The following is a 23252-nucleotide window of genomic DNA, read 5'->3' as shown; positions in this document are numbered from 1 at the left end:
GGCAGACATGTCAGGTATGAATTTACATCCACCAAAACATTTGGGTTCAAGAGCTGGTTATGTTTCTTATATTTCTACAAACCAGATTTGAATCTGTTCTGAGCTCCCATCTGGCCAGGTGGGTCGGAAATTCAATGTTTTTATTCAGCTTCCTCCACTCCTGGTTGTTCAGAAGTCACTGGCAGTTTGAGGAAGTTGGACTATAGGGAGAGGGTCCATCCCAGCACTGTTGATGGGGCATTGTCCAATTCTTGGGAGTCCTTGAAGGCAGGTCACACTGTTACACCTTGGCCAGCCTTGACATTGGCGATCTTTGCCTCCGGACTGCCCTGAGAAAGCCCCCTTGAAAACCATCTGAGTACCCAACATCTGGCAAAGGCTCCTTGGGAAGCGAGAAAGGGAGGTAGGAGATGAAGTCTGGAGAATACTTAGCCTACGAAACTCAGGGGTGCAAGACATGTGCTTTTATTTTTTGCTTATCTTCTTCATGTGCCAAAAATTCAATTTCAGTTCAGGGTCTCCCTCCCTCCTCCTGGGTTAAGCTATTGAGGGGCCCTGCATGGTGCAAAGCATGGAGAGGCAGTGGGAAGAAGGCTTCAGAATCTGGTTTCAGTTTGTCCTCATTGAATTACTATGGCTGGCATCCCCGAGAAGTCCTTGGTTCCATCTAGTCTCTAGGTGTTGGTCCAGGTAGAGCCCAGCTGTATCCTGGTCCAAGCTCCTTCCAGACCCCCTCTCCCTCCCATACTTGAGTATGCTCATTCTCCTTCTCTGTCTATCCTTTGGTGTCTCTGTCTCTCTCTCCCGCTCTGTCTCACACACACACACACACACACACACACACACACACACACACACACCCTATCCCTTCACCCTCACTAGCTTCTTCCTCATATTATCCTCTTCTCCCCTGCTTCCCCCCAGAGGGAGGCAGGACATAGAGCCCCCTCTCCAGACCCATCAGCATCTAAGCTCTCTGGCTTCCCTCCCCCTCTCCTCCCTTTCTTCGCCTAAGGGTGTTGACCTCATCTAGAGGCAGTAATCTAAACATAACTTGCTTCTTCCAAATCTCTTCTTTTGGCATCAACTTTAGGCCTTGAGTGCTTTAGAGCTTAGGTTTTTGATATTTAAAATCCTAAACTTTTAGGGGGGCACCTGACTGGCTCAACTGGTAGAGTGTATGACTCTTGATCTTAGGATCATGAGTTCGACCCCCCATGTTGGGTGTAGAGATTACTTTTAAAATAATAAAATGTAAATTAAAAAATAATAAATTAAAATAAAATCCTAAAGTTTTGCAATTCAAGAGTTTGGACTATCAAAACTCCAATGAGAACTGGCTCTTGGGCCTTCTTCAGTGGCTGTCCCCTTCATTCCCGGGGGCAGGAAGGTAGGACGCCCTTGCTGCTTGGGGCAGGGGAAGGGCCCTGGCCTTCAGGAATTGTGGGGGGAGGGGGAGTCTTAATTACTAAAGTTACTGTATCAAAATATTATCCTGTCTCAAAGGAAGAGAGGATTACTATAGAGAACCCAATGTGTGCCAGCTGTTACATTAACATATAAAATGAGTCTTTCAAACAGCCTTTGAAATGGGGTTATAAAACTGTTAACCTCCATCACTAGTGAGAAAGCAGGTACAGGCAAGGTAAGTTGCTTGAGATCTAGCGGCTGGTAAGTATCAAGGCAGGATTCAACCCCAGTTCTGTTTAATTTCAAACCCATCTCCTCTGTTCCACACTACCCTTAGCACAGAATTGAAAGACAGTGCCCTTAACTGGCTGTGTGTTTTTAGACAACTCAGTTTACCTCTCTGGGCTTTAGTGTCCTCCTTGGTTAAGGTAAAGTATATGGTCTCAGTGTCTGCTGCTCTCTTTCCAGCTCAAACCTTTTATGATTCCAGAGGCCTTGGAAGCCTTAGATATTGCCCTATCAGTAGCTCCCGGTGAACTAACAGAGCAAGATAGGCACAGGGTTTTCACTACAGGGTTAGTCTTCAATTACCAAGTCCTCTGTTTTCAACTAAATAAGAACTATCCTTCTGGAAGATTTTACTTCCTACACCAGGATATGAAGTTACGTACAGCCGCATGTAGACTTGGGTAGACACCTGTTTTGCCTGGAGCTATTGTCAGCATCAGCACTGGAAGGGGCACCATTCAGTACAACCCAGCATGGTTAGCTGGTATGGAGAGATTTGTGCATCCACTATGACCTGGGGCTGGCCTCCAATGAGGGTGGGTTGACTTTGCCCTGTCAGTCCTCCTTCCTCCACCAGTGCAAAGCCTGAGACCCCCTGACCTGTTCCTCTAGGCACAAGCTGCCGTCTCTGACCTGTCGCCTTTATAGTGCTACCCTTGAGGTTGATCTTGACCACATTCCTCCTTCGGGATGGATGCACCTACACAGGAAGGGACCAGCGTACAGTGGATCTCACCTGGGTTCACTCTCTCCTGAGGTTACTATAGAGAATGGCCTTGACCCACCCCCATAACCTTCTATCCAAGGACATTACATCTGAACCTTTGAGTAGACTATGTAGTCACCTTTTCCCCTTCTACTTTTACAGCCAAACTTCTGAGCCCAAAGACTGGCTGGCCTACTCTAGTTACACCCATGTTCCTTCCACATCAGAGACCTCAGACCTATTTACAAAAACTACCTTCCATTCTGAGTCTTGGATCTCCTTTCTAGCCAGAGGGCAGGGATCCCAAATGATGGTGCCAGGCTGGGCACATTATGGCCACTGTAGTGGAAGTGGGAGCTTGAAGTCAGGCAACAGTTTTCAAGAATAGCTTCCAGTGAAATCCTAATCACAAAGCAGTCCAAGCTTCCCGATCCACATCAAGAGAAACCAGAATGTGAAGCCAGGAGGGCTTAGAACTATGGGAAACCTGCACAGGGTGAGAAGGGTAGGAAGACACTGTGGGAGGGAATTCTCTGAGTCCCCAAGCACAGAGCACAGGTTCTACTCTTTATGTGGCCCCTGTGGCTACCCCAGGGTCCTGAGGATACAGCCCAAAGGGGACTTTCTGATCTCCTGTGCAGTCTTGCCTGTAACTGGAAAAATCTTCCGAAGAAGACAGGTCCCTTGGTACTTATCAAAAGCTCAGAAGTTTTCATCAGTTCTTCAGTAAAGTGCTACAGGACAGATACAAGCATAGAAGGACTTTTTCTTGGCTGGAAAATTGTGTTGAGCAAAGAATAAGCCTTCCAGGAACCAGGGATAAAAATAAATTGTCTGTCTCCTCTACTGAGTATCGTGAGAGGCCAGAAGAGAGAAGAGGGGCTCTAAACCCCTTTCTCTATTTTGGGAAAGACAAGTCCTTACTTATTGGTTTCTTGATAATAATGGAGTATAAGCTGGAAGGGCATTTAAGACAATGATTTTCAAACTCTCTGCAAAACCTTAGAGTTCAGGGAGGTTCCAGGTTATCATCATGCAAGTACGTGAAGAGCCAAATGCACCAGGGCACCCCACCACCACCACCAACTTCAACCAGAGAATCTCGCTTTAGTTTAGTTATGTATTCAGGTTACGTCAAAGTGATTTCATGGCTATAGAAAAGTTTATTTGGAAGCCCATGAGCTACTCCAATGCCTTATTTCATAAGGAAAATGAAAAACAACAACAGGGGCGCCTGAGTGGCTCAGTCGGTTAAGTGTTTGACTTTGGCTCAAGTCATGATCTCACAGTCTGGTCCATGAGTTCAAGCCCTGCATCAGGGTCTGTGCTGACAGCTCAGAGCCTAGAGCTTGCTTTGGATTCACTGTCTGCCTCCCTCTCTGCTTCTCCCTGACTCACACTATGTCTCTGTCTCTCAAAAATGAGTAAGTGTTTAAAAAAAATTTTTAAAGAAAAGAAAAACAACAAAAATAATGTGCAGAGAGACTGCCTACAGAATGTGAATGGCTGAATTAAGATGAGAATTTGGTCTCCTGGGTTTGGTTCACTCAACATTCATTGAGCAAAAACTTATTTAGCACTATTTGGTGCAAAGCATTTTGCTTTGTAAGGTAAGGGTATCATGGTTGCCCAACCCCTAGGCACTTAGGATGTAGTGGAGCTTCAGAATACTACCTCAGCATACATAGTTTATTGATGCTAAAAAAACGAAATGGAAATGTAGCTTTCCATATTGATTCAGCCAATACCTCTAAATCTGGGCAAATGTTTTCTTTGATTCTTGTCCTAGAAACTTAGTATTGCTGACATACTCCTAGGCTGATAGTTTCTTTGAGCACTTGCCCAGGCTCTTCTGGGTGGCACTGAGAAGTCCAATGTCAATAAATGTCCTCTCCTTGTAGATGATATGCCTTTTGTTTCTGGCTGCTTTAAAGATGTTCTCTGTGTCTCTGGTACTCTATGATTTCATTACAATGTATCTACGTGTGTTTTATTTATCCTGCTTGGAATACATTGTACTTCCTTATTAATTTACTGATTTTATCAATTCTGGAAAATTCTTAGTCATTGCTTCTTTGAATATTGACTCTCTTCCTCTCTGAACTTTGGGACTTTTAGACCTTCTTACTCTGTCCTCCCTATTTTTTAAATTTCATATATATTATATATGTATAATATATATATATATTCTCTTATCTCTTTGTGCTTCCTAGTAATTTCCTCAATTCCATTTTCTAGTTTATTAATTTTCTCTTCATCTATGGCACATCGATTACCTTACTTCCCCTACATTGAGTGTTTTCTTTCAGTAATTACATTTCACCTCTAAAAGTTCTAATCTTCTTTCTCAAATCTGCCAGATCATTCCTGATAGGATCTCTGTCTGTCTGTCTGGTCATTTTGTTGTTATTGCTGTTGTTAACATTTCTTACCTTTCTGTTTTCTGTTTTGTATCTGGAAATGTTAAACTCTTAAGTCCTTAAAGATCTAAATCTGTTGTTTGTTTTTCTCCTTTCACCTATGTTTTCTGGTCTTTGATGATGAGCTACTATTTGCTCATCTTAATCTGTGCAGATCCTGAGAGCCTGGTTTAGGGAAATCTCCTCCAAAGAGGACTTACAGGTGCTCCTGCCTGAGTGCTACCAGCCTCCCTCCATGGAAGGGACCAGGGTCAGCCCCTTCCAGGTGGGTCATGTGTCATTTCCACCTGTCCCGCCCCCTCACCCTGTCCTGAAGCTTGCTCTCTTAATTATTTCCAACATGTACTTGTCTTCCAGACAACATCTCCCCCACTTTCAGATTTGCTTACTACTCACTATTTCTACCTCTGGTTTCAGCACATGGTTTTGTTTTAGTTTGCTGAGGTGTGTGCCGGAGCAGGGGGTGGGTAGTGGGTAGGGTCCTTGAGATTTCCCTTACATCTTGCAATTCCCACAGTGCATCAAGAGGTATGTTTCATCTTGGATCTGGGCCCTTACGAGTATGTAGTCTGCCACAACACTGGGAAGAAGACCTCATTCAGTTCAAAGAATGCTATTTATGGATTCCCTCTGCTGCTGCTTTTTGTCCTGAAGCCTTCAGGCTTAAAGTCTTGTCAGCTTGTTCCTCAAGAGATCTGGCAGGCATGATGCCTAAAGAAAAAGATGAATGAGAAGCACAAGTTCAGCTTTTCTTCCCAGAGAGCATTTCTAGATTTTCTCTCGCTAAAGGAGGCTATGGCCTACCTCTCTGATCCTGTCTATCCTCTGACTGTTTTCCTTTTATCCCCTCATGTGTTGATTAAAGCCTTCACTTTTGTGACAGTTCCAATCCTTTATCTTTGAATAGTGCTTTATAGATGGTGAAATACTAAACATACAACGACTTGCCTGATCTTCTTAGCACCCCTCTGAGCAAGGCATCCTTGTCCCCATTTTAGAAGGGGATAGCCAGGCCCAGAGAGGTCACCTAACTTGCTTAGGGATATAAAATCTATTTATCAGCAAACCAGGACCTCGACCCATACTTCTCAATTCCAACCCATCACTTCCCCTCAACTAAATCTGCTTTCCATAAGGGAGAAAGTAAAACACAATCGGTGATTCATTCATTCATTCATTCATCTCCTATTTATTGATCATACATGATCTACCAGGCACTGTTGCAGGCATCAAGATACAGCTGACAGTCTAGCCCTGCCCACATTACAGTTTACAGTCCAGCTGGTGGTAGGAAATAAATAATGAAGCAATGATAGAACACCACAGGGTGACAATTGCTAGGGCAAAAAATAAAGCAGAATATGGAGATATGTAAACGGGGCTCTAGGGGAACATGGAGCTGGCTGAATGAGATGAAGGAAGGAACCATGGGAAGGACTGGAGGAAAAGCATCCCAGAGAGAAGCAGCAGCATGTACAAAACCCAGAGGCAGGAAAGAACTTGGCTTATTCTAAGATCAATCGAAGGACCCTGTGACTACAATGGCCCAAGCAAAGGGGAGCCTGGCCAGAGATGAGATAGAAAAGGAGGCTGGAGAACATAAGGAAGATTGAAGAGGAAATTTTGAGGAAGGAAAGAAAACCTGAGTCTGCTTTCTTTTTCAGTAAGAAGAACCTGTGTGTGGATGGACACTGCGTTTTAACAGATTTTCCTCTATTGCTCATCTCTTCCACAGGCATACAGGTTTTCCCAGCTTCCTGAAATGGTCATGGGCTCTCCCCCTCCACCTGTACCTCCTCGGACTGGCCCTGTGGCTGTTGCTTCTCTCAGGCGGTAACACATTCCTTTCTTTGCTTTGCTTGGAATGTTTGGAGAGGATCTGGTTCTGTGTACCCTGACCTGACACATTTCCTTCATGCCCACCCCATTCAGGGTGCTATCACCTGTACAGACACCCTCATGCCTGAGGTGCTCCCAGTACCATGAAGGAAGTGGGAGCACAGAGAGGGTTCACCAACTTTCTTATCATTAGAAACTGAAAGTCCTTTAGAACCCACAGTTTAAGAAACTCAAGGTCATCCAACCCATACCCTGGAAGCCACAAACCTTGACCTTCAACATCTAAAAATTATTCCAGCTCAGGCTGCCTCCAATCTGGACCCCTCCTGGCACATGTGTGTACCCAGGAATCCCTTTGTTGTTTAGGGGTGGTGGCCATGAGGACAGGGAGTAGCATGTCTGGGCACCCAGCCTAACTCTTGACTTCCAAGACGGGAGGCTGAGAACATATGAACTCAGAAATGTATAAAGGTGTTAACTCAAATATAAAGATTTAACTCAGATGTGATAAAGATATTGTCTTTGCTCTGTGTTCATATAAAAAGCACATGTTTTAAAGAAAGATAGGCAAGAAACACAAAATTCATGAGCACTGAGCAATGCTGAAATAGTCATCAGGTCCAGGGTTAAAGAAACAGCCGGGCCCTGGGATAGGTATGAGCCACTGATTGGTCTTCCTACCCTAGCCTCCCCCCAACATGCTAGTCACACCCTGTCTGTGGACCACAGACAGGTCTGACCTTTGTGAAAATGGTGAAGAAAAATGAGTTTTCCTCCAAATGGCCCTGCTTTCATTTCTGGCAGTTTAGAATGCCAAGCTGTGTATAGACGCCAGCCCTTGACTCCAGTCGAGCTCAGAGTGGGTTGGGAAGAGGCAGACCAGAGTTCCATCCTATGCAACCCTGGGCAAGTTGCCTCAGCTCTCTGCCCCTATTTCCTTACCTGTAAAATGAGGGAGAGGGCCAAACTGATTGCAGAGACTCTGGGATTCCTCCAAGGGGGCTAAGTCTATGGGGCAGAACCTGGGAATTTTCCTCGGAAGGGTTTTTGAAACTACTAGCAGATGCGTGGACTAGGATGTGGGAAGCCAGGGATGTGGAAGAGGGCAACCAAGAGAAAGATGGAGGGATCAAAAAAGGAAGGGAGACCCCGCATTACTGAGCCTCCAGCAGTCACCCTGATGTAGAGCCAAATCATCACAGTCTCTGTGTTTAACCCTTTCTGGGTAATAGTAGGGAGCCTCAATTTCTCCTGAGAGTTCTGAATGCCAGGAACTTCACATCAGTCATTTGTGGCCCATTTGCTGAAGGCCAGTGTCTGTTTCTTATTTCTTCTCTTAACCACCAGTTTCTTCTCATACCCTTCCACACTGTCCAGCATATTGCCAAGTATCAGCAGGTCACTGCTGACCACATAGACCCAGAGGATTAGACCAGGGAGGAGCCTTGGAGAGAGGGTCATCCACCCCTTTTGTTTCACAGACCAGGAAACTGAGGCTCAGGGAGGGGAGGTAGCCAGAACCCAGACCCCTGCCTCCTGGTCCAGCTGCCATGCTGTGGCTCTGTGCTGCTCCTACGGGGACAGACACTCAGCTGCTCAGAGCCATGTGCGCTGGCAGCCTGACTCCAGCTGTGGCTGCCTTTGCGTCCTTCCATTTTAATTTTAGGAGCCTGAAATCCTTCTGTGAATGGGGAGGATAGAGACTGGCTAAAGCACCCTTTATTAGAGGGGGAGAGGCTGGCCCCTGTGGAGCCCGGGCAGCCCTCTTCGTACTGGCATTCTGAGCACTAAGTGGAAATATGATGTGTTTAATGGGCCGGATTCTCTGCTTGCCTGTGAGGGTAGGGGGGAGGGAGTGTTCTGTCATTCATTAACGCCTAGAAAGTGCTAGGCTCTGCTTCCTAGAGCCTTGGGCTTCTTGCTGCCAGCAGCAGCAAGGAACTGTGGTCCTCGGGGCCCTCAGGGTCGCCGGCCCTGGTGTCTGGAGGGGGAGCGACCGGGCACTGCAAACGGAGCCTTCTCATTGGCTGCTGATGATGTCATCCCCTCCCAACTCGACCATCCCCTGCTAATACCCAGCGCTAATTGCCTGGCTTATTTTTATGTGGAAATTAAGTGTGCTTGCTACTCCCCAGAGACACAAGAGCCGCCAGCCCTCGGGGGAGCACTGACCTTGAATATCTAAAAATGACTTCAGTTCGGGCCACCACCATGGCTGCTCCATCTCCGGGGCGTTTTGGCCTTCTTTGTTATTCGGGGTAGGGGAGGCGGGCAAATCCAGGCTTGAGGACCCACCCTCGCAGGACTTGAAAGGCCCCCGCATCCCCACCCTAAGGTGACAGGTGGCAGGCGTGGGAAGCGGCTAACTAACGAAGCCCCTCTGTGCCCCCTCAGGTCCACCTCGGACGTGGGCAGCAAGACCAGGATGGGCGAGTCCGCGGGGCCGGAACCGGCCCAGCTGCACGACAGCCCCTCCTTCGCGCAGGTGTCCAGAGGCCCAGTGTCCGTGGCGCAGTTGGACCAGTCGGCTTTAAATTACTCAGGTGGGCAAGAGGAGAAACTACTGAAAAAAAGCCAGTGCTGTACCCCAGCCCCACGGTCCTTTGCACTCCCCTGCCCCCCAAAGCACCCACCTGCTCCCTGCCTTCCTCAGCAGTCCTGGCACCTGTATGTCTGACTTCAGTAGCCCTGGTGAGAAAAGCTACCGTTCTATTTCTTTAAAATCTGAAATAAATGACAAAATATTAAGATAAGCTACAGTAAGGGTATAGACTAACATTTGCCAGACTTCAGGGTTTCAGTTTAAATTATTATGTATCTTTAAAGCATTACAGATGGAATCCTCCAGTCCTGTCTCATTCCCCGTCTTCCCAGAGGTACTCCCAATCCTTAAACTGAGGGTGTTAACTTTTTGCTACATATGTATGTATACCCAATAGTGTATATTAATGCTTTTGTTATTGTACATGTACACAAGCGATATCAAACCATATATTTCCTTCTGCATTTGTTTTCTTGCCTTAGCATTGTTTTCGGGATGGGTAGGTACATATAGATCTAGTTCATTTGTTTATTTATTTATTTTTTAGTTCATTTGTTTAAACTGCCACATGGTATTCGATGATGTGATATGCCAGTTTATCCTTTCCCCTAATGACAGACATATTGGTTATTTCCAATATTTTGCTATTAGAAATGATACTGAAATGAACATCCAGGTTTTTTCATGCCCTAATTGGTATTTTAGTCTATTCAAAGCATACCTTTTAGACTAAAACTGCAAACACTTAGTTGTCAACACTTAACTAAAGAATTAACTGTGTCCAGAAATTCCATCAGTGGAATGAATCCATTCCTTTTGGTTTTTTTCCTTGGCTTTTTTAAAACACCCATTCTCCAGGGAGAACCCTCTCTGGATACTAAAGTGTCCCTTCTTCTTGCCAGTAGGTCGGGGGTGTTGGGGTGGGGATGGGGGAGTTGATGAGGGTTCAGTGAGGGGAGCTGGGCAGTCATTTCTCTGGAAAATCAGGTGTGAGTCACAGCAAATGATGGGGCAGGTGGGCAGGGCTAGGCAGCAGGTAGAGGTCTGCTCCACACCTCATTTCCCCTCCCCCCATGCCAGAGTTGGCCCCTGTTCCCCAGCTTCCCCCAGCTTTGTGTAAACGTGAGCCCAGTTGGTAGGATGCTGCCTAATCCTCCCTGTCCATCTGCTCCATGCCAGGTAATACGGTGCCGGCAGTGTTCGCCATCCCAGCTGCCAACAGACCTGGCCTCACCGGCTACTTCATCCCGACGCCTCCGTCGTCCTACCGGAGCCAGGCCTGGATGTCCTATGCAGGAGAGAGTGAGCTCCCAAGCCAGTGGGCCGACTCGGTGAGAGGCTTGCTGAGTCCCTCACAGCCTTACCTGCTCCACACACTTCAGGGAGAAGACGGATGAGAGGAGACAGTGTTTTGTTACCTCAGCCCCCTTCCCACCAACCAGCTGGCTAACGTCAGGCATTTTAGTGGAGACAGTGTAGTCAGGTGCGATGTCTTTTGACAGAGGAACTTGAGACCCACCTTCCGGTCCAGATCGCACCTCTTTCTAGCAGAGGATCCTTAGTCAAATAAATTTTGATTGTAGCCATCATTTTTTGAGTATTTTCTATGTGCCAGACACCCTGTTAGAAGTTTTATTTGTATTCTCTTATTCTTCACAACAATCCTACCAGGTAGGTATTATTATTCCCATGATGCGTTCCATTTTGCCAATGAAGAAACTAAGACCTAGTCAGGTGACATGACCGTCTAAAGCCACACAGGTTCATGAGGTGCTAAGGCCAAAATTCAAACCTGCACTGGTCTGGCTCCAAAGCTGTTATTAAATTTGTTACTTTTAGTTTTAAAATTCTATGAAAATTTTAGATGGAGTATCAGAAGATATAGTTTTAGAAACTCAAGATTGAATTACTTTGCACATAGATCCTAAGGCATTCTACCTGACTTCTAGCAAAGGGATTGTGCTGTCATGACCCTGTGGTCCCATGCTCCATCGTAAGTGGGATGCTGGAGCTGGCCCTACCTAGACCAGAGAGGGCGGCAGCCAGGCGAACCTGGATAGGCCCACCCTGACTCCGTCTCAGAGTCACCTGTCAAGGGCTCTAAGTGAGAAAAACCAAGCAAATGAAAATAGCGCAATACTGGCCTCTCGTGTGGGTTGCCCCAACCCCTCGGTGACGTCATCCATCATGGATAAGAAAGGCAGGCTGTCTCCCAGACTTAACCTGAGGGCCACCTGAGGATGTGGTCACTTTAGGGTTTGGTCTCAACATTTGAAATATATCCTAGACTCAGCAAACATCCAGTCCAAGGCCTGGCTCATCTTTCTCTCTGTCTAAAACCCTGAGGCCCAGACCTTCTACCACTACAGGTTCAACTCCACCTCAGCATTGGTGTCTATTCTTATTGTAGTGATGCCACATCTAAACATCACTGGGGTAAAGCTTTCCTACATATAGTAACTTTCTGGATGATCAAAGCTTATCCCTTTAATTTTCAAAATATTTAAAAATATATGCTATCTTGGGTTTTTAAAAATTCTGGAATGATTTATATCTTTCCCCGTTCCTTTAAAAGAGGAACATAATTTAATTTGTCTTTAACAAAGATTCAGCATCATTAGGATGCCTTACTATACTAAAATGACATTTGTAAGATGAGCTCTGATGTAGGATTGTTACCTCTACATCAGATATCTCCAAACTACTATGATTTTTGGAGTTCTTACTATGCTCAATATGTTTTTTCTTTCTTTGATTGTGCTCCCAACCGGACCTTATATTGCTGTCAGTGTCCCCACGTCCACAGATATACCCACCTTTAAATAAAGGTGTTGATAGGCTATTATCTGCAAATGGAGCATGTCTGAATTCATTAGAATTGTTTGTCAAATTGGAGTAAATAAACGTGAAGAGTGATTTATAAGGATTCCCTATTGTTAAGTCTAAAAATCTTTTTTTTAATAGTTTATTGTCAAATTGGTTTCCATATAACACTCAGTGCTTCTCCCCACAAGTGCCCCCCAACCATCTTTTTTTTAATGTTTATTTTTGAGAGAGAGAGAGAGAGAGAGAGAGACAGCCATCAGCTGTCAGCACAGGGCCTAGAGGGTGACTCAAACTCATGAATTGTGAGATCATGACCTGAGGTGGTCAGATGGTTAACTGACTAAGCCGCCCAGGTGCCCCAAGTCTACAAATCTTAATGTGAGACTTTATGCCATCTGTTTTGGTTGTTTACGCTTGTTTTGGTTGTTGTGCTTGGCTGTTTTAAACAGCTAAAATCACTGGGTATGAGTTGATCGGTTCAGAGCTTACTTGACTCCATAATTCCATTTATAGCCTAAACATACTGTGTGCTTTTCAGAAAGTAGATCTTTAATTAAACAGTAAACCTGCAGCTTTGTCGGTTCACTCTCTGCATGGAAAGTTCTAGTGGAGAAGTCAACAGAAGTATTTTACAAACCTTGACTCTTGCCCTCAAGACACTTAAAGATGATAGCTTAGCTGGGCTTATGGTGACTTCCAGATGCTGTTGGGTTCATATTACCTTAAAGGTGAAGGAATAGGAACCCAGCAAATCAAGACCTAACCTTCCTAATGGGATGATTTGGTCATTCTGGGCGCATCCTCTCAGTGTTAGGGAGAGTTAGCTTTCTATTTGTTGTTTATAAGAGGAACATGATCACCACAGCCTAAATGGGTCTTTCCTGGGGCTCAGTTATCACCTGCAGTTAAGCAGGGCAGTTGTGCCCATGCAGAAACCACACCGGGGAGGAGGACAGGTGATTTCTCACATGTGAAAGAAAGTGCAGGAAGCTCAGAGGGACTGATTGTCAGCTTAAGAAACTGGGACAGGGATGGTGTCTGCTTCCACATCATCTGAGAAGGAGAAAGGCCCCACCATCATGTGTGACCTTCCTGATCCCAGGCATCCAGACTTCAGGAGCTAGTTCAGATGAAATCACCTCAAGCTGGGTTGAGAAATAGGTGTCGTCCTTGGAGCTGGATGGAGAAGAATTGGGAGGGATGTGTTGGATCAACAGGTGATGCCTGCCATGGGCACCGCCTAGGGAACGGGTGGTTTTTGCTGGGCCTGAATTTTGGCCAGCAAGATGCGATGGCTCCAGCCTGCATCTACTGTAAGAGGGGTATCTCATCTCTTCATCTTCTCTGCTTCTATATGCCGGAGTCCAGCTCCAGCAGATCCAGGGCTCCCTGAAGGATGGACCGTGTCGGTGAAAGGGGGAGGGATGAGAGAGCCTTGAGTTTCTTTCTGATCACCAGGCAGGTATCTCTGCTCTGTTTGATTCTCTACCTTTGTTTATAGCGAAAGGTACTAGGAGCAGAAAGAGCAGTGTGTTTAGTAAATGATTTCTCATAGATAATTTTTTACAATTTTCCAGAAAATAGATTCTGCAGAAGTTACAATTCTAATCTTAGTAGTAATGATTGTCATAAAAAACTTAGCTACAGGCACTCATGCTATCAAATGGGAAGGGCAGGTATTTTTTAAGTGTACATTTTTTTCCATAGGATGCGTAAGACCAAGATCTATAAAACCTCAGGTATATCCCTAAGAAAGCAATCTTTGGGGCGCCCGGGTGGCTCAGTCAGTTAAGCGCCCAGCTTCAGCTCAGGTCACAATCTCACGGTTTGTGGGTTCGAGCCCCACATCGGGCTCTGTGCTGACAGCTAGCTCAGAGCCTGGGCCTGTTTCAGATTCTGTATTTCCCTCTCTCTCTGACCCTCCCCTGCTCATGCTGTCTCTCTCTGTCTGTCAAAATAAATAAAAACCATTAAAAAAAGAAAAAAATCGACTTTTAACCATGAGGCAAACAGCATTGTCAGTTTCTATGAGTAAGGGTCATAAGGCTGTTTATAGCTCTAAGAGAAAGTTCCCAGAAAAACAGGATCTCCAGGAGACACAATATCTACTCTCACAGTCCCAGAGATGAATGATACATTTTTGACACTTATCACAGTAGTGACTTTTGCAACGATGTCCAGGCCTAGAAAGTGGTGAGTTATCAGGTAATTGCTCAGCTAGGAGGAAAATTTTATTTTGCTTGCCTTAGTCACATTTGGGTGTATCTGGTTTATTCATCTTTTCCCTGACCAGGTGCAATCATGCTTCAGGGACAGGGCAGGGGGACAGGCCACTCCTGACACTAATCAGCAAAGCACTTTGAGGTTTGGTGCCCAAGCAGAAATGAAAGTTACAAGAGGGTAGATATTGGTCACTGCCTGGTGGCAAAAGACCATCCACACTTGCTGTAACCTTCACCAGGAATTTTCACTCAACCAGTAAGTTCAGGCTGGCTCCCAACACCTGGATATTACCCTGAGGGCATTCCAGTGGATCAGGTATCCCTTGTCTGTCCCAGCCATTGGTACCAAGAGGCTTGATGCTGTAGAAACCCTTTGAGGGGTCTCAAGAGTTGGACACTCACTCTAAGCTCCAGCTAAATGTGAAATGCAGGGAAAGGGGATATGACAGCTTCCCTTACAAACATATGGCACCAGCTGGTCACCCTCCAGTGATTTTCAAACTGTATTCCTCAGAACTCCAAGTTCTGAGGGACTCCCCACTGTGTGCCATGCATAATTCTGGGCACTGGTGCACAGTGATAAGCAAGCAAGACACAGTTCTGCCTTGACAATGTTGGTGGCCTGAGACAGGTGTTGGCATCTTGGGTGATGACTGTTACTCTAGAGAAACCACATGAAAGCACCTTACAGGAAGCCCTCAGCTAATGTAGGGCAGGGGGTGATGTCCTGGAAGAACAGTTGAGCTGAGACGTGATGGGCAGGTCCCCTGTCCTGGCCTTGGATCTGCTTCCCTTCCAGTCATCTCCTGCACATTCCTAGTGCTTGTGGCCCAAGAACACAGACAGCTCAACTCTGGTTTTCCTCTAAGGTGTAAGGGAAATACGCACCACCCTTCTGTGGAAAGACCTGACATTAGCACCTATTTGCTACTTTGTCTTTCTTTGTAAGGTCTTGAGAAATTAAAGCCCCAAACTTTGGGACATGCATCCTATTACTTCTTCCCTCATGCTGGTCCTCACAGGCCCTCACCTAGCCCATTGACGTAGCTTCACAGCTCTCTTCTTGTGCTGGAGTCCAGCTTCAGCAGGTCCAGAAGTCCCTGAAGGATGGACGGTGTCGGCAAAAAGGAGTGAGAGGGCCTCGAGTTTCTTTCTTGATCACCAGGCAGGCATCTCTGCTCTGTTTTTGTGTCTTTATTTATAGGTCATGTGATAGATAACATGACACCAGAAAATAGAAATTTTTTACAGTGACTAATTCTTTGTGATAAGATGTTCTAATTATTGAAAGTGATGATGTTAGAAAATAGAAATTTTTATAGTGACTAATTCTTTATGATAAGATGCTTTAATCGTCAAACGTGTACAGACACAAATTTTGCAGAAGTATTTTTGTAGAACCATCTCATTCATTCTTGGTATCAGTCCCCAACATTAAGAAAGTAACAAACCTATCTTATTTTGTATGGATTGCTTGTTTGCCAATAATTATGACTTTGTTTTTAATGAACAAGTTACACCCAAGTCATGTAATGTACTTACAGTGAGGTTGAGTAAATCTTATAACCAAGAATATAACAGGATGTTTTTAGTAAAAAACAGGATAATATACATACTGTTTAAATTAGGAATGCTAAGATTAAAACATAGGTTAAGTTGTATGTAAAGAGGCTAGGAGTTATTTTACTAGACTCATAAACTACAAGAGAAAGAATGCTTGTTAAGTTGCTTGAGAAAGCCTTTCTTTGATGTAAGCACAATGGGGGCCCTGTGTGTGTTGGCCTTGTACCTGGGTTCCCATTTTCTTATCCATTCTCATAACTGAAGTCAGTTTAAGGGAGGATATTTGTAGAATGTAGACCTTGTGAAGGGATTATGTTTTGTCCTTGTTTTCTATTTCTTATCTCCAAATTAGGCTCCTTTTCTCCAGGCCAGACTTAAATGCAATGCTTGTGTTTTTAACCCCTTCAAGACTATGTTTTGGGTCTGCAAGGCTCATTAGAAGAGCCTTTTGTCAAACATCTATAGTGCTTTGATCTAAAATCTCTTATTCAGGGACAGGAAAATGTTTTTCTTATGGGGTAACTGTGTGGGGAATCCCGGTCTGATTTGGAATGCTGTAAGGCCTAATTGATGACAACAGGCTTATTTTCAACATGAGCAGTAGTAGCAGAAGGAGATACCAGTTTTGCCTCTCATGGCAGGAGCCGTGCAAACATCTGCCATTTCCTCACTGTGACTGTGTCATCCAGAAAGGCCGATGCGGCTCCCAGCACTCTTGACCTCCAGCGGGTCTACCTCCAGAGCGTCCTTTCTAAAATACAGGCCCCTCTGCCTGATGCACACTGGCGGCTCCCTGGCCAGGCGGCCGGCATGCATGCATCTCAGAAAGCTGCCTTCTCTGGAGGGGTTGTCAGAACATCTCACGGGGGAGTAGAAGGAGGTCACTTTCCTGCTAAATATTCAGCCATCCAAAACTTCTGACTCTTGACCCAACCCCATCCTACTCCATCCTCACCAGAGCCCAGACAAGTATCTCTATAAAGAATGGGAATATGCTGTGTTCTCAGAAGTGTGCCATAAAAACTGGACTCTGTAGCCTGGCATTCAGTGGCTTTCTGATCTGGCCCTGCCTGGCTGTCTTTCCTGAGCTCCTTCTGTACGCTGTACATCCTCTCTGGTCAGACGGAACTCCCGAAGCTTCCTGCATCCCCTGTGCACCCCCAGCCTGTGCCTTTGCCTTTCCTCTGCTGGAAAGCCCCTCCTGCCTTGTTTTCCTGGCAACAAGCTATTCATCTTCCAGACACAGCTAAGCTGCTTCTCCCCGAAAGCCGCCTGACTCCCCACACGCGTCCATGCCCACAGCACCCTGTGCCTACGTTGTCCACAGTCTTTCATCCCACAGGGTTCCAGCTAGCATTCTGGGATACAAAGGCCTTTTGTGAGTTGGCTGAGAACAGCATCCCCATGTGAGGTGCTGTTTCTGTGAGAAAGTTGATCCTGAATTCCAAATCATTGACTCGTCCTTATTCCTAGGTATGTCCACATATTTAAGCACAGAAGTATGTGTTTTCCACTTTTAATGAAGAGACAAAATTTTTTAAGAAACTAAGATCATATCCCAGATTGAAGACAGTGCAGTAATTAACTCCCAGCCCTTGGCATCAGGCAGACCTGCTCAAAGCATGTCTTAGTCATGTCACTGAAGACTGTGACACTCCTGCTTCAGGATTTTCTTCTGTAAAATAAGGAGAAGAGTATCTACCTCCTAGGTTGTTGATTTGACAATTAAATGAGATGATGTGTGGAAAGCCCTTAGCACAGAGCCCCTTCGGTGTGAGCAGTGATTGTTGGGGATAAATCCCTGAGTCCTTAGAGGACTGTGAAGAGCAGTAATTCTGTTTGCTGGGTTGTGCTTATGTTAAAAAGGTAGGCAGGTAGACTCAGGTGAAGACTTAGGCATATTCCAGCTGTTTATGGCAACGTTCAAAACACCTACTTAATTCCTCCGACCAGTGTATCCAGTGAGTCCAAATTACCTATATTCTAAACAAACAGACTCCAGGTTTTATATGTGTACGGTGGTCCCCATTTTCTTCTGGATCTCTTTCCTTTTCTTCAGTCCCCTCCAGTATCAAGTGTGTCCTGTGACTTGAACCCCTTCCTAATCCCAGGCCCTTCTTTTCTCTCCCGACACCCTCTGCAGGTCCCCCTCCCAGGGTACATCGAGGCTTACCCCCGGTCACGTTATCAGCAAAACTCTCCCTCCAGGCTCCCACGCCAGTACAGCCAGCCAGCAGGCATGCACCCCAGCCTGGAGCAGGCCCCGGGGCCGTCTGCGGCGGCCTCGCAGCAGAGCCTTGCCGAGAACGACCCGTCTGACACGCCCCTGACCAACATCTCCACCGCGGCCCTCGTGAAAGCCATCCGGGAAGAGGTGGCCAAGCTGGCCAAGAAACAGACAGACATGTTCGAGTTCCAGGTCTAATGCCTTAGCCCCATGGGACTTCCAGACTCTGAGGAAACAGTCTTCTGCTTTCTCAACCTAACGTGTTGGGACTTGAGGCATAGACCATGCGTGAGTCTTCTCATCCTCAGTCTCTGAAAAGGGGAACCGTGGGGCTTCTGGGCAACAGAGAAGACTCTTGAACAACTTGATTCTTGGCTTGATTCCTGATTGTATGTCAAGAAGTCCCCGTGTGGGACCATATGTTTGATATTCTGTGAAGTTAAATGTTTGAACTGTGGGTATATTTCCCTATGGAGCCTTAGTCACAAGAGACACTAATCTTCAAACCCCTGTCCAATGCCACATTTTAATAAATCACCAGAAGGGGGAGAACATTGCTCTGTCTTCGGTGAGTTCTGCATGTTAACTCTGTTTCTGTGTTAAAGGCAATGCAGGCATCAGATTAAGCACCAGACTGTACTCTCTCTCATTCAGCCATGACTATGATTGTTAAAATCACCTCCGGTCTGTAAAGGAGGTACTGACTCCAGCCAAGAAACTTCAGTCCTTTTCTTTTAAAGGTTCATATTCAAAGTCAGATGAATTGGATGAAAATCAGTACTGTCGATGACTGCACCTATAAATAGTCCTGACTCTTTTTTCCTCCCATTAATTAAACAGCCGAGAAAGAGAGCAGATGAGAGGGAATGGTGGATTTGTGTTGACAAGTTTTTGAAAAGGTGTTGTCATTTTGGAACTTGAGTCCCCTGCAAATTGGGATTTAACTGAAAGAGAATCGGTGCTAAGAACTTTTAAGATCCTATGAAAGAAAAACAGTCATTTATGGAGGTTTTTCTTTGCCTTGCAATGAAGTTGGCCTGAGAGCAAGCTTCTCTCTTTCTTGAGATACCTGATACATGGACTTCGATAAGAAAACCTCTATCTCGTCAACAACATGTCCAGCGTGTGCTGCCAAGCGATCGGGAAGGAAGTGGCAACTGATGCCTGTTTGAAGCAGAAAGAGTGGATTCTCCAGTCTCCCCGGGCTGTAGCCTCTGTTTATAGGACCTTCCAAATGTAGAAAATCTGTTGATTTACATTTAAATGTAAATAACATTTTTTAAAAGGGTATGGAGTTTGCCAGTTCCTTCCCTCGCCCCCTGTAGTCAATGGTTACAGGAGGACATTTGCTGAAATGGCAGGGCTGCTGATCTTGTGACTGAGATATGGCAAATCACATTCCCTGGCATGGTGAGTCAGCGTCTGGAGCTCTGGGTGGACCCTGCCTCACAGCCCTGAGGCACCAGCTGCTGACTGTCAGTGCAAAAGCAAAATTTCAGGTAGCCCAGGGGAGGGAACACTCTGGTCCCCTCACCAGCTCTGTTGGGGGGCTTACTTGGTTTCTGTTGGAGAATGAGGACCTGTCCTGCCTTCACCCATGACCCATTAGCTTCAGCTGTGTCCATGCCTTCTTGAGCCCATCTTTCCATTTCCCTCATGAGTTTCTTTGGTCTTTACTGAACGAAGGTGGAAATTTAAAAGTTGAGAGAAGAGTAGGAGTGGAACTGATTAGAATGGGAGATTCAAACTGTCAAAGCACAGACTTTTCAAAGAAGCTGTTTTTATTTCCCAGTGGCAAATTGCCCTTTTTGGAAATTTCCGGAGATGATGTGTCATGGAATCCCCAGACAAGTCTCTTGTTCAAATGATATTAGGTAGTGTCCTTTTGGTATGCTGGTTGATCTTTCATAGTGTTAGTTTTTTGTTACTTAAAAAGAATCAGCTATAAATAAAATGTATTTTTGTAATTTCCATGTGTATATATGGTATATTTCTACCAATGGCCAGTTGTTGTAGTCCAAAACCTAAATCAGCTTGCAAAACACTGTGGATGGTGCAAGATTTTACTGACAGATTAACACAATGCCTAAGTCTATCCAAATAGGTATTCAATGCACTTGAATGAACAAAGAGCCAAAGAAACTCAGCCTTTTCATGCAAATGGTATGAGCCTGATAAAGTCAGCCACATTGTCCCGCCTTATCAATAATATTAATATTTCATCAGTGCAATGATATCAACCCAGTACTTTGTCTACTTGGTAAATGCCTGGAAATCCTGTATGTGACAATGAAGTTTCAAGACCTTAGTGTAATTAAAATACATGCTTCAAAGACTGTTTCCAAGCTTTGGATGTTCCAGTGACTTACAGAAGAGAATGAGCCTACAGTCTGCAGTGGGATGGCCCCAGCTTGCTAAGAGGATGGAGAAACAAATCACTGCAGTCTTTGCAGAACCCCATGAAGTACTGAGTTCATCAAATGAGATGACTAAAAATATAGCGTGCTAAATCAGACACTCTGGTAAACTAGACACGACAGGTTTATGAAAAGTATATGAGAGGAAAACCTTAAGTTGAAAAGAAATCAGTCTGTTCGTGTTTTTTTCCACCAATGGGGACAGCCACCATTGTTAGATTTTCTGTGATTAATTGTGGTCCCTTCTCTGAAGAGTCTCCTGGTGTCATGGAGGGGACAGACACCGGGACAGCTGCCTCTAGAGAAAGTGCACTTCTGCAAGTGCCTCATGGAGGCAAAAATAGAGTTCCATGGGGGCCCAGAGGCTCTCTGGTCCTCATGACCTTCCAGACATTTGAGGAAGCCACAGAGGACCTTGGCAATCTTGGAGAAGGAGTCGGAAGTCCAGAAAAGTGGAGTGACCTCCTGGAGGATTCCAACCCAAGCCTGCTGATTCATGATTCAACTTGCTTTCCATTTCACCATGCTGCCTGCACGCTTGTCTGTGACACGTTTCTTGAACTGTGCTAAGAAGTTTAAAAAGTAGACCAGGGTCATATGAGGGACGCCCTACATTCTTGTGAAGAAAAAAAAAAAGATGATTGGATATGTAAAGGACTTCAGATAAAGTGTATAGAGGACGATGCATTTGTGGCATAATAAACACTTTTCGGAACTTGTTTTGATGTGAGTTTTCTGCCTTCGTGAAAAGAAATGCATTTGGGCTTTTTCCAGAGAGCGCCATCGAGGAAATGGCATTCTCAGCTGCTGCGCAAGACTGCAGGGGTGTATTCCTCTCTCAGTGCCATGGATCCAAACAAGCAGGCAGTGAGGCCATGACAGCTTGTCATTATGAGGTAGCAGGTTCTATGCTCTGCATTAAGGGAGGCAGTCCCATAGCATGGGGACATACAAGTCTATTGTGTGCCCTGGTACCTTTACAGCAGCAAGTTGCCTCTTTCAGGGTGTGCTCTTGTGCTATGGACTTAATGTTGAGTCCCAACCCCCCTCCCATTCATATGTTGAAATCCTAACCCCAGTGTGATGCTATTAGGAGGTGGGAGCCTTGGAGTGATTCAGTCATGAAGGTGGAGTCCTCGAGAACGGGATTAGTGCCCTTGCAAAAGGGATCTCAGAGAACTTTCTTGCCCTCTTTTTCTGCCATGTGAAGATTCAATAAGAAGTCAATGGTCTTCCAACTCTGAAGAGGGTTCTTACCAGACCTTGATCCTACTGGCACCCTGATCTTGGACTTCCAACCTCCAAAAGTGTAAGAAATAAATTTCTGTTGTTTAAAAGCCACCCAGTCTGTCGTACTTTGTTATGGCAGCCTGGGCGGACTGAGACAGAGTGGTTTAGATAAGAATCAGTTCTCTGGTCCTAGAACTTATATTGTGCACTTGTTAACTTAAGAATTCAGCAATAGGGCATGTAATTTCTGAACAGTCTTGATGGAAGAATGGATAGGAAATTGTTAGATTTGTGATTTACAAAAATATATCGGAGTATAGATGGAGGAAGACAGGATTTAAATACCTGACCAAAAAAAAAAAACCAAAACTCTTCTAACAGCAGTAATTAGAGAAATGGATCAAAAGTCTTAAATATTGATTGTAGATAAATAAGCTTCTTTTTTCTACCTGAGGCACCTTTTTCTACTCAGGCCTTCAATGTTTAATGAGTAAAATAACAGATATTATTTCTAAAGTTTGAGAACATAACTTAAACTTGATCTGTTCCTTCTACCACACACCAGAAAATAGTTTGTACTTTGCTTACAAAATACCACTAAACACTCTTAGGGAAAGATGGTGATCTAGCTTGGAGCAGTGACTGACTCAGATCCATGTGTTAGAAATTAAACTCTTCCCTATAGTCCAACCTTGAAGGTATTCTAGTCAAAGACCTTTGCAAGGAGTATTCACACTTGCTCAAAAGTATGGGAGTTGACGGAGAGACACAGGGCCACTGCATAGAAACAAAACACAGCTCCCATATGGGAAAGGCTGGAGACAGCCGACCTCCCTCTTGCTTTCTCTCACATCTTCTCTCCATATGGGCTTTCATTTCTGTTTCTCTCTGTATATTCTGTATATTTGCTCAGTTCTCTTGCTTCCCTTGGTTTCCTAGCATTCTCTGTTTACTCTTTACTATGTACACAGCTAAGAATCCATCCCAGGGCCCACTCAGCACCACCTTTTTTTTTTTTTTCCTGTACCCACCCCTTTCTGACTATCATCTCTGGGCAAATCTTGAGACTCTGATTGGTCCAGTCCCTCTGCCTGTGGATGAGCCACCCTTGGGTCCCATGCCTGTCCAATCAGCTATCATCAAGGAGGCAGAGTCATGTAAGATAAACATGGCCTCCTGGACTGACTCTTTCAGTTAAGAGCCTTTGTTGGGGGCTAATACCCAGAGGAGGAGCGTGAGTGGGCAGAACCTTCAAAAGGAACCTCCTCAGTACTGGAACCGATCAGCACTCCAGACAGCAGATGATCGATCCCTGTGGACACTGCCGCAGAGAGGAAGGTCACCCTTGACTTGTGCATCAAGTGGGAATGCATACATTTGAAACCCCAGTGGACTGGCCAGCCCTGCCCCAACCACACGCCATCCCAGCAGCAGTACTACTGATTCTACTTCCGGGTCTAAGGACGATTTATGGTCAAGCCCCATGAAGCACCACATCTCGCTCAGCCGATAATAAATACTTACAAATTGAATTGCATGATCTTAGCTTAGGTGCTATTAAT

The 23252-nt window shown here is 45.2% G+C and overlaps 1 protein-coding gene across 1 annotated transcript in view; it reads left to right on the top strand.

Annotated features, from left to right (window-relative positions):
- The window catches only part of KIAA1549L (KIAA1549 like), a 262753-nt gene extending 240952 nt beyond the window's left edge, over positions 1 to 21801 (top strand). Inside the window, exons 19-22 of the mRNA XM_029915550.1 lie at positions 6560 to 6657; positions 9058 to 9206; positions 10385 to 10536; positions 17960 to 21801. Coding sequence (XP_029771410.1) covers positions 6560 to 6657; positions 9058 to 9206; positions 10385 to 10536; positions 17960 to 18241 — 681 coding nt within the window. The 3' untranslated portion in view covers positions 18242 to 21801. The remainder of the gene's footprint in view (positions 1 to 6559; positions 6658 to 9057; positions 9207 to 10384; positions 10537 to 17959) is intronic.
- Positions 21802 to 23252: the final 1451 nt, after the last annotated feature.

This window comes from Suricata suricatta, chromosome 11 (genome assembly GCF_006229205.1).
Source record: "Suricata suricatta isolate VVHF042 chromosome 11, meerkat_22Aug2017_6uvM2_HiC, whole genome shotgun sequence".
In the NCBI taxonomy this organism is placed as follows: Eukaryota; Metazoa; Chordata; class Mammalia; order Carnivora; family Herpestidae; genus Suricata; species Suricata suricatta.
Note: the sequence above shows the minus strand (reverse complement) of the source record. Positions and strands in the feature narration are given on the sequence as shown.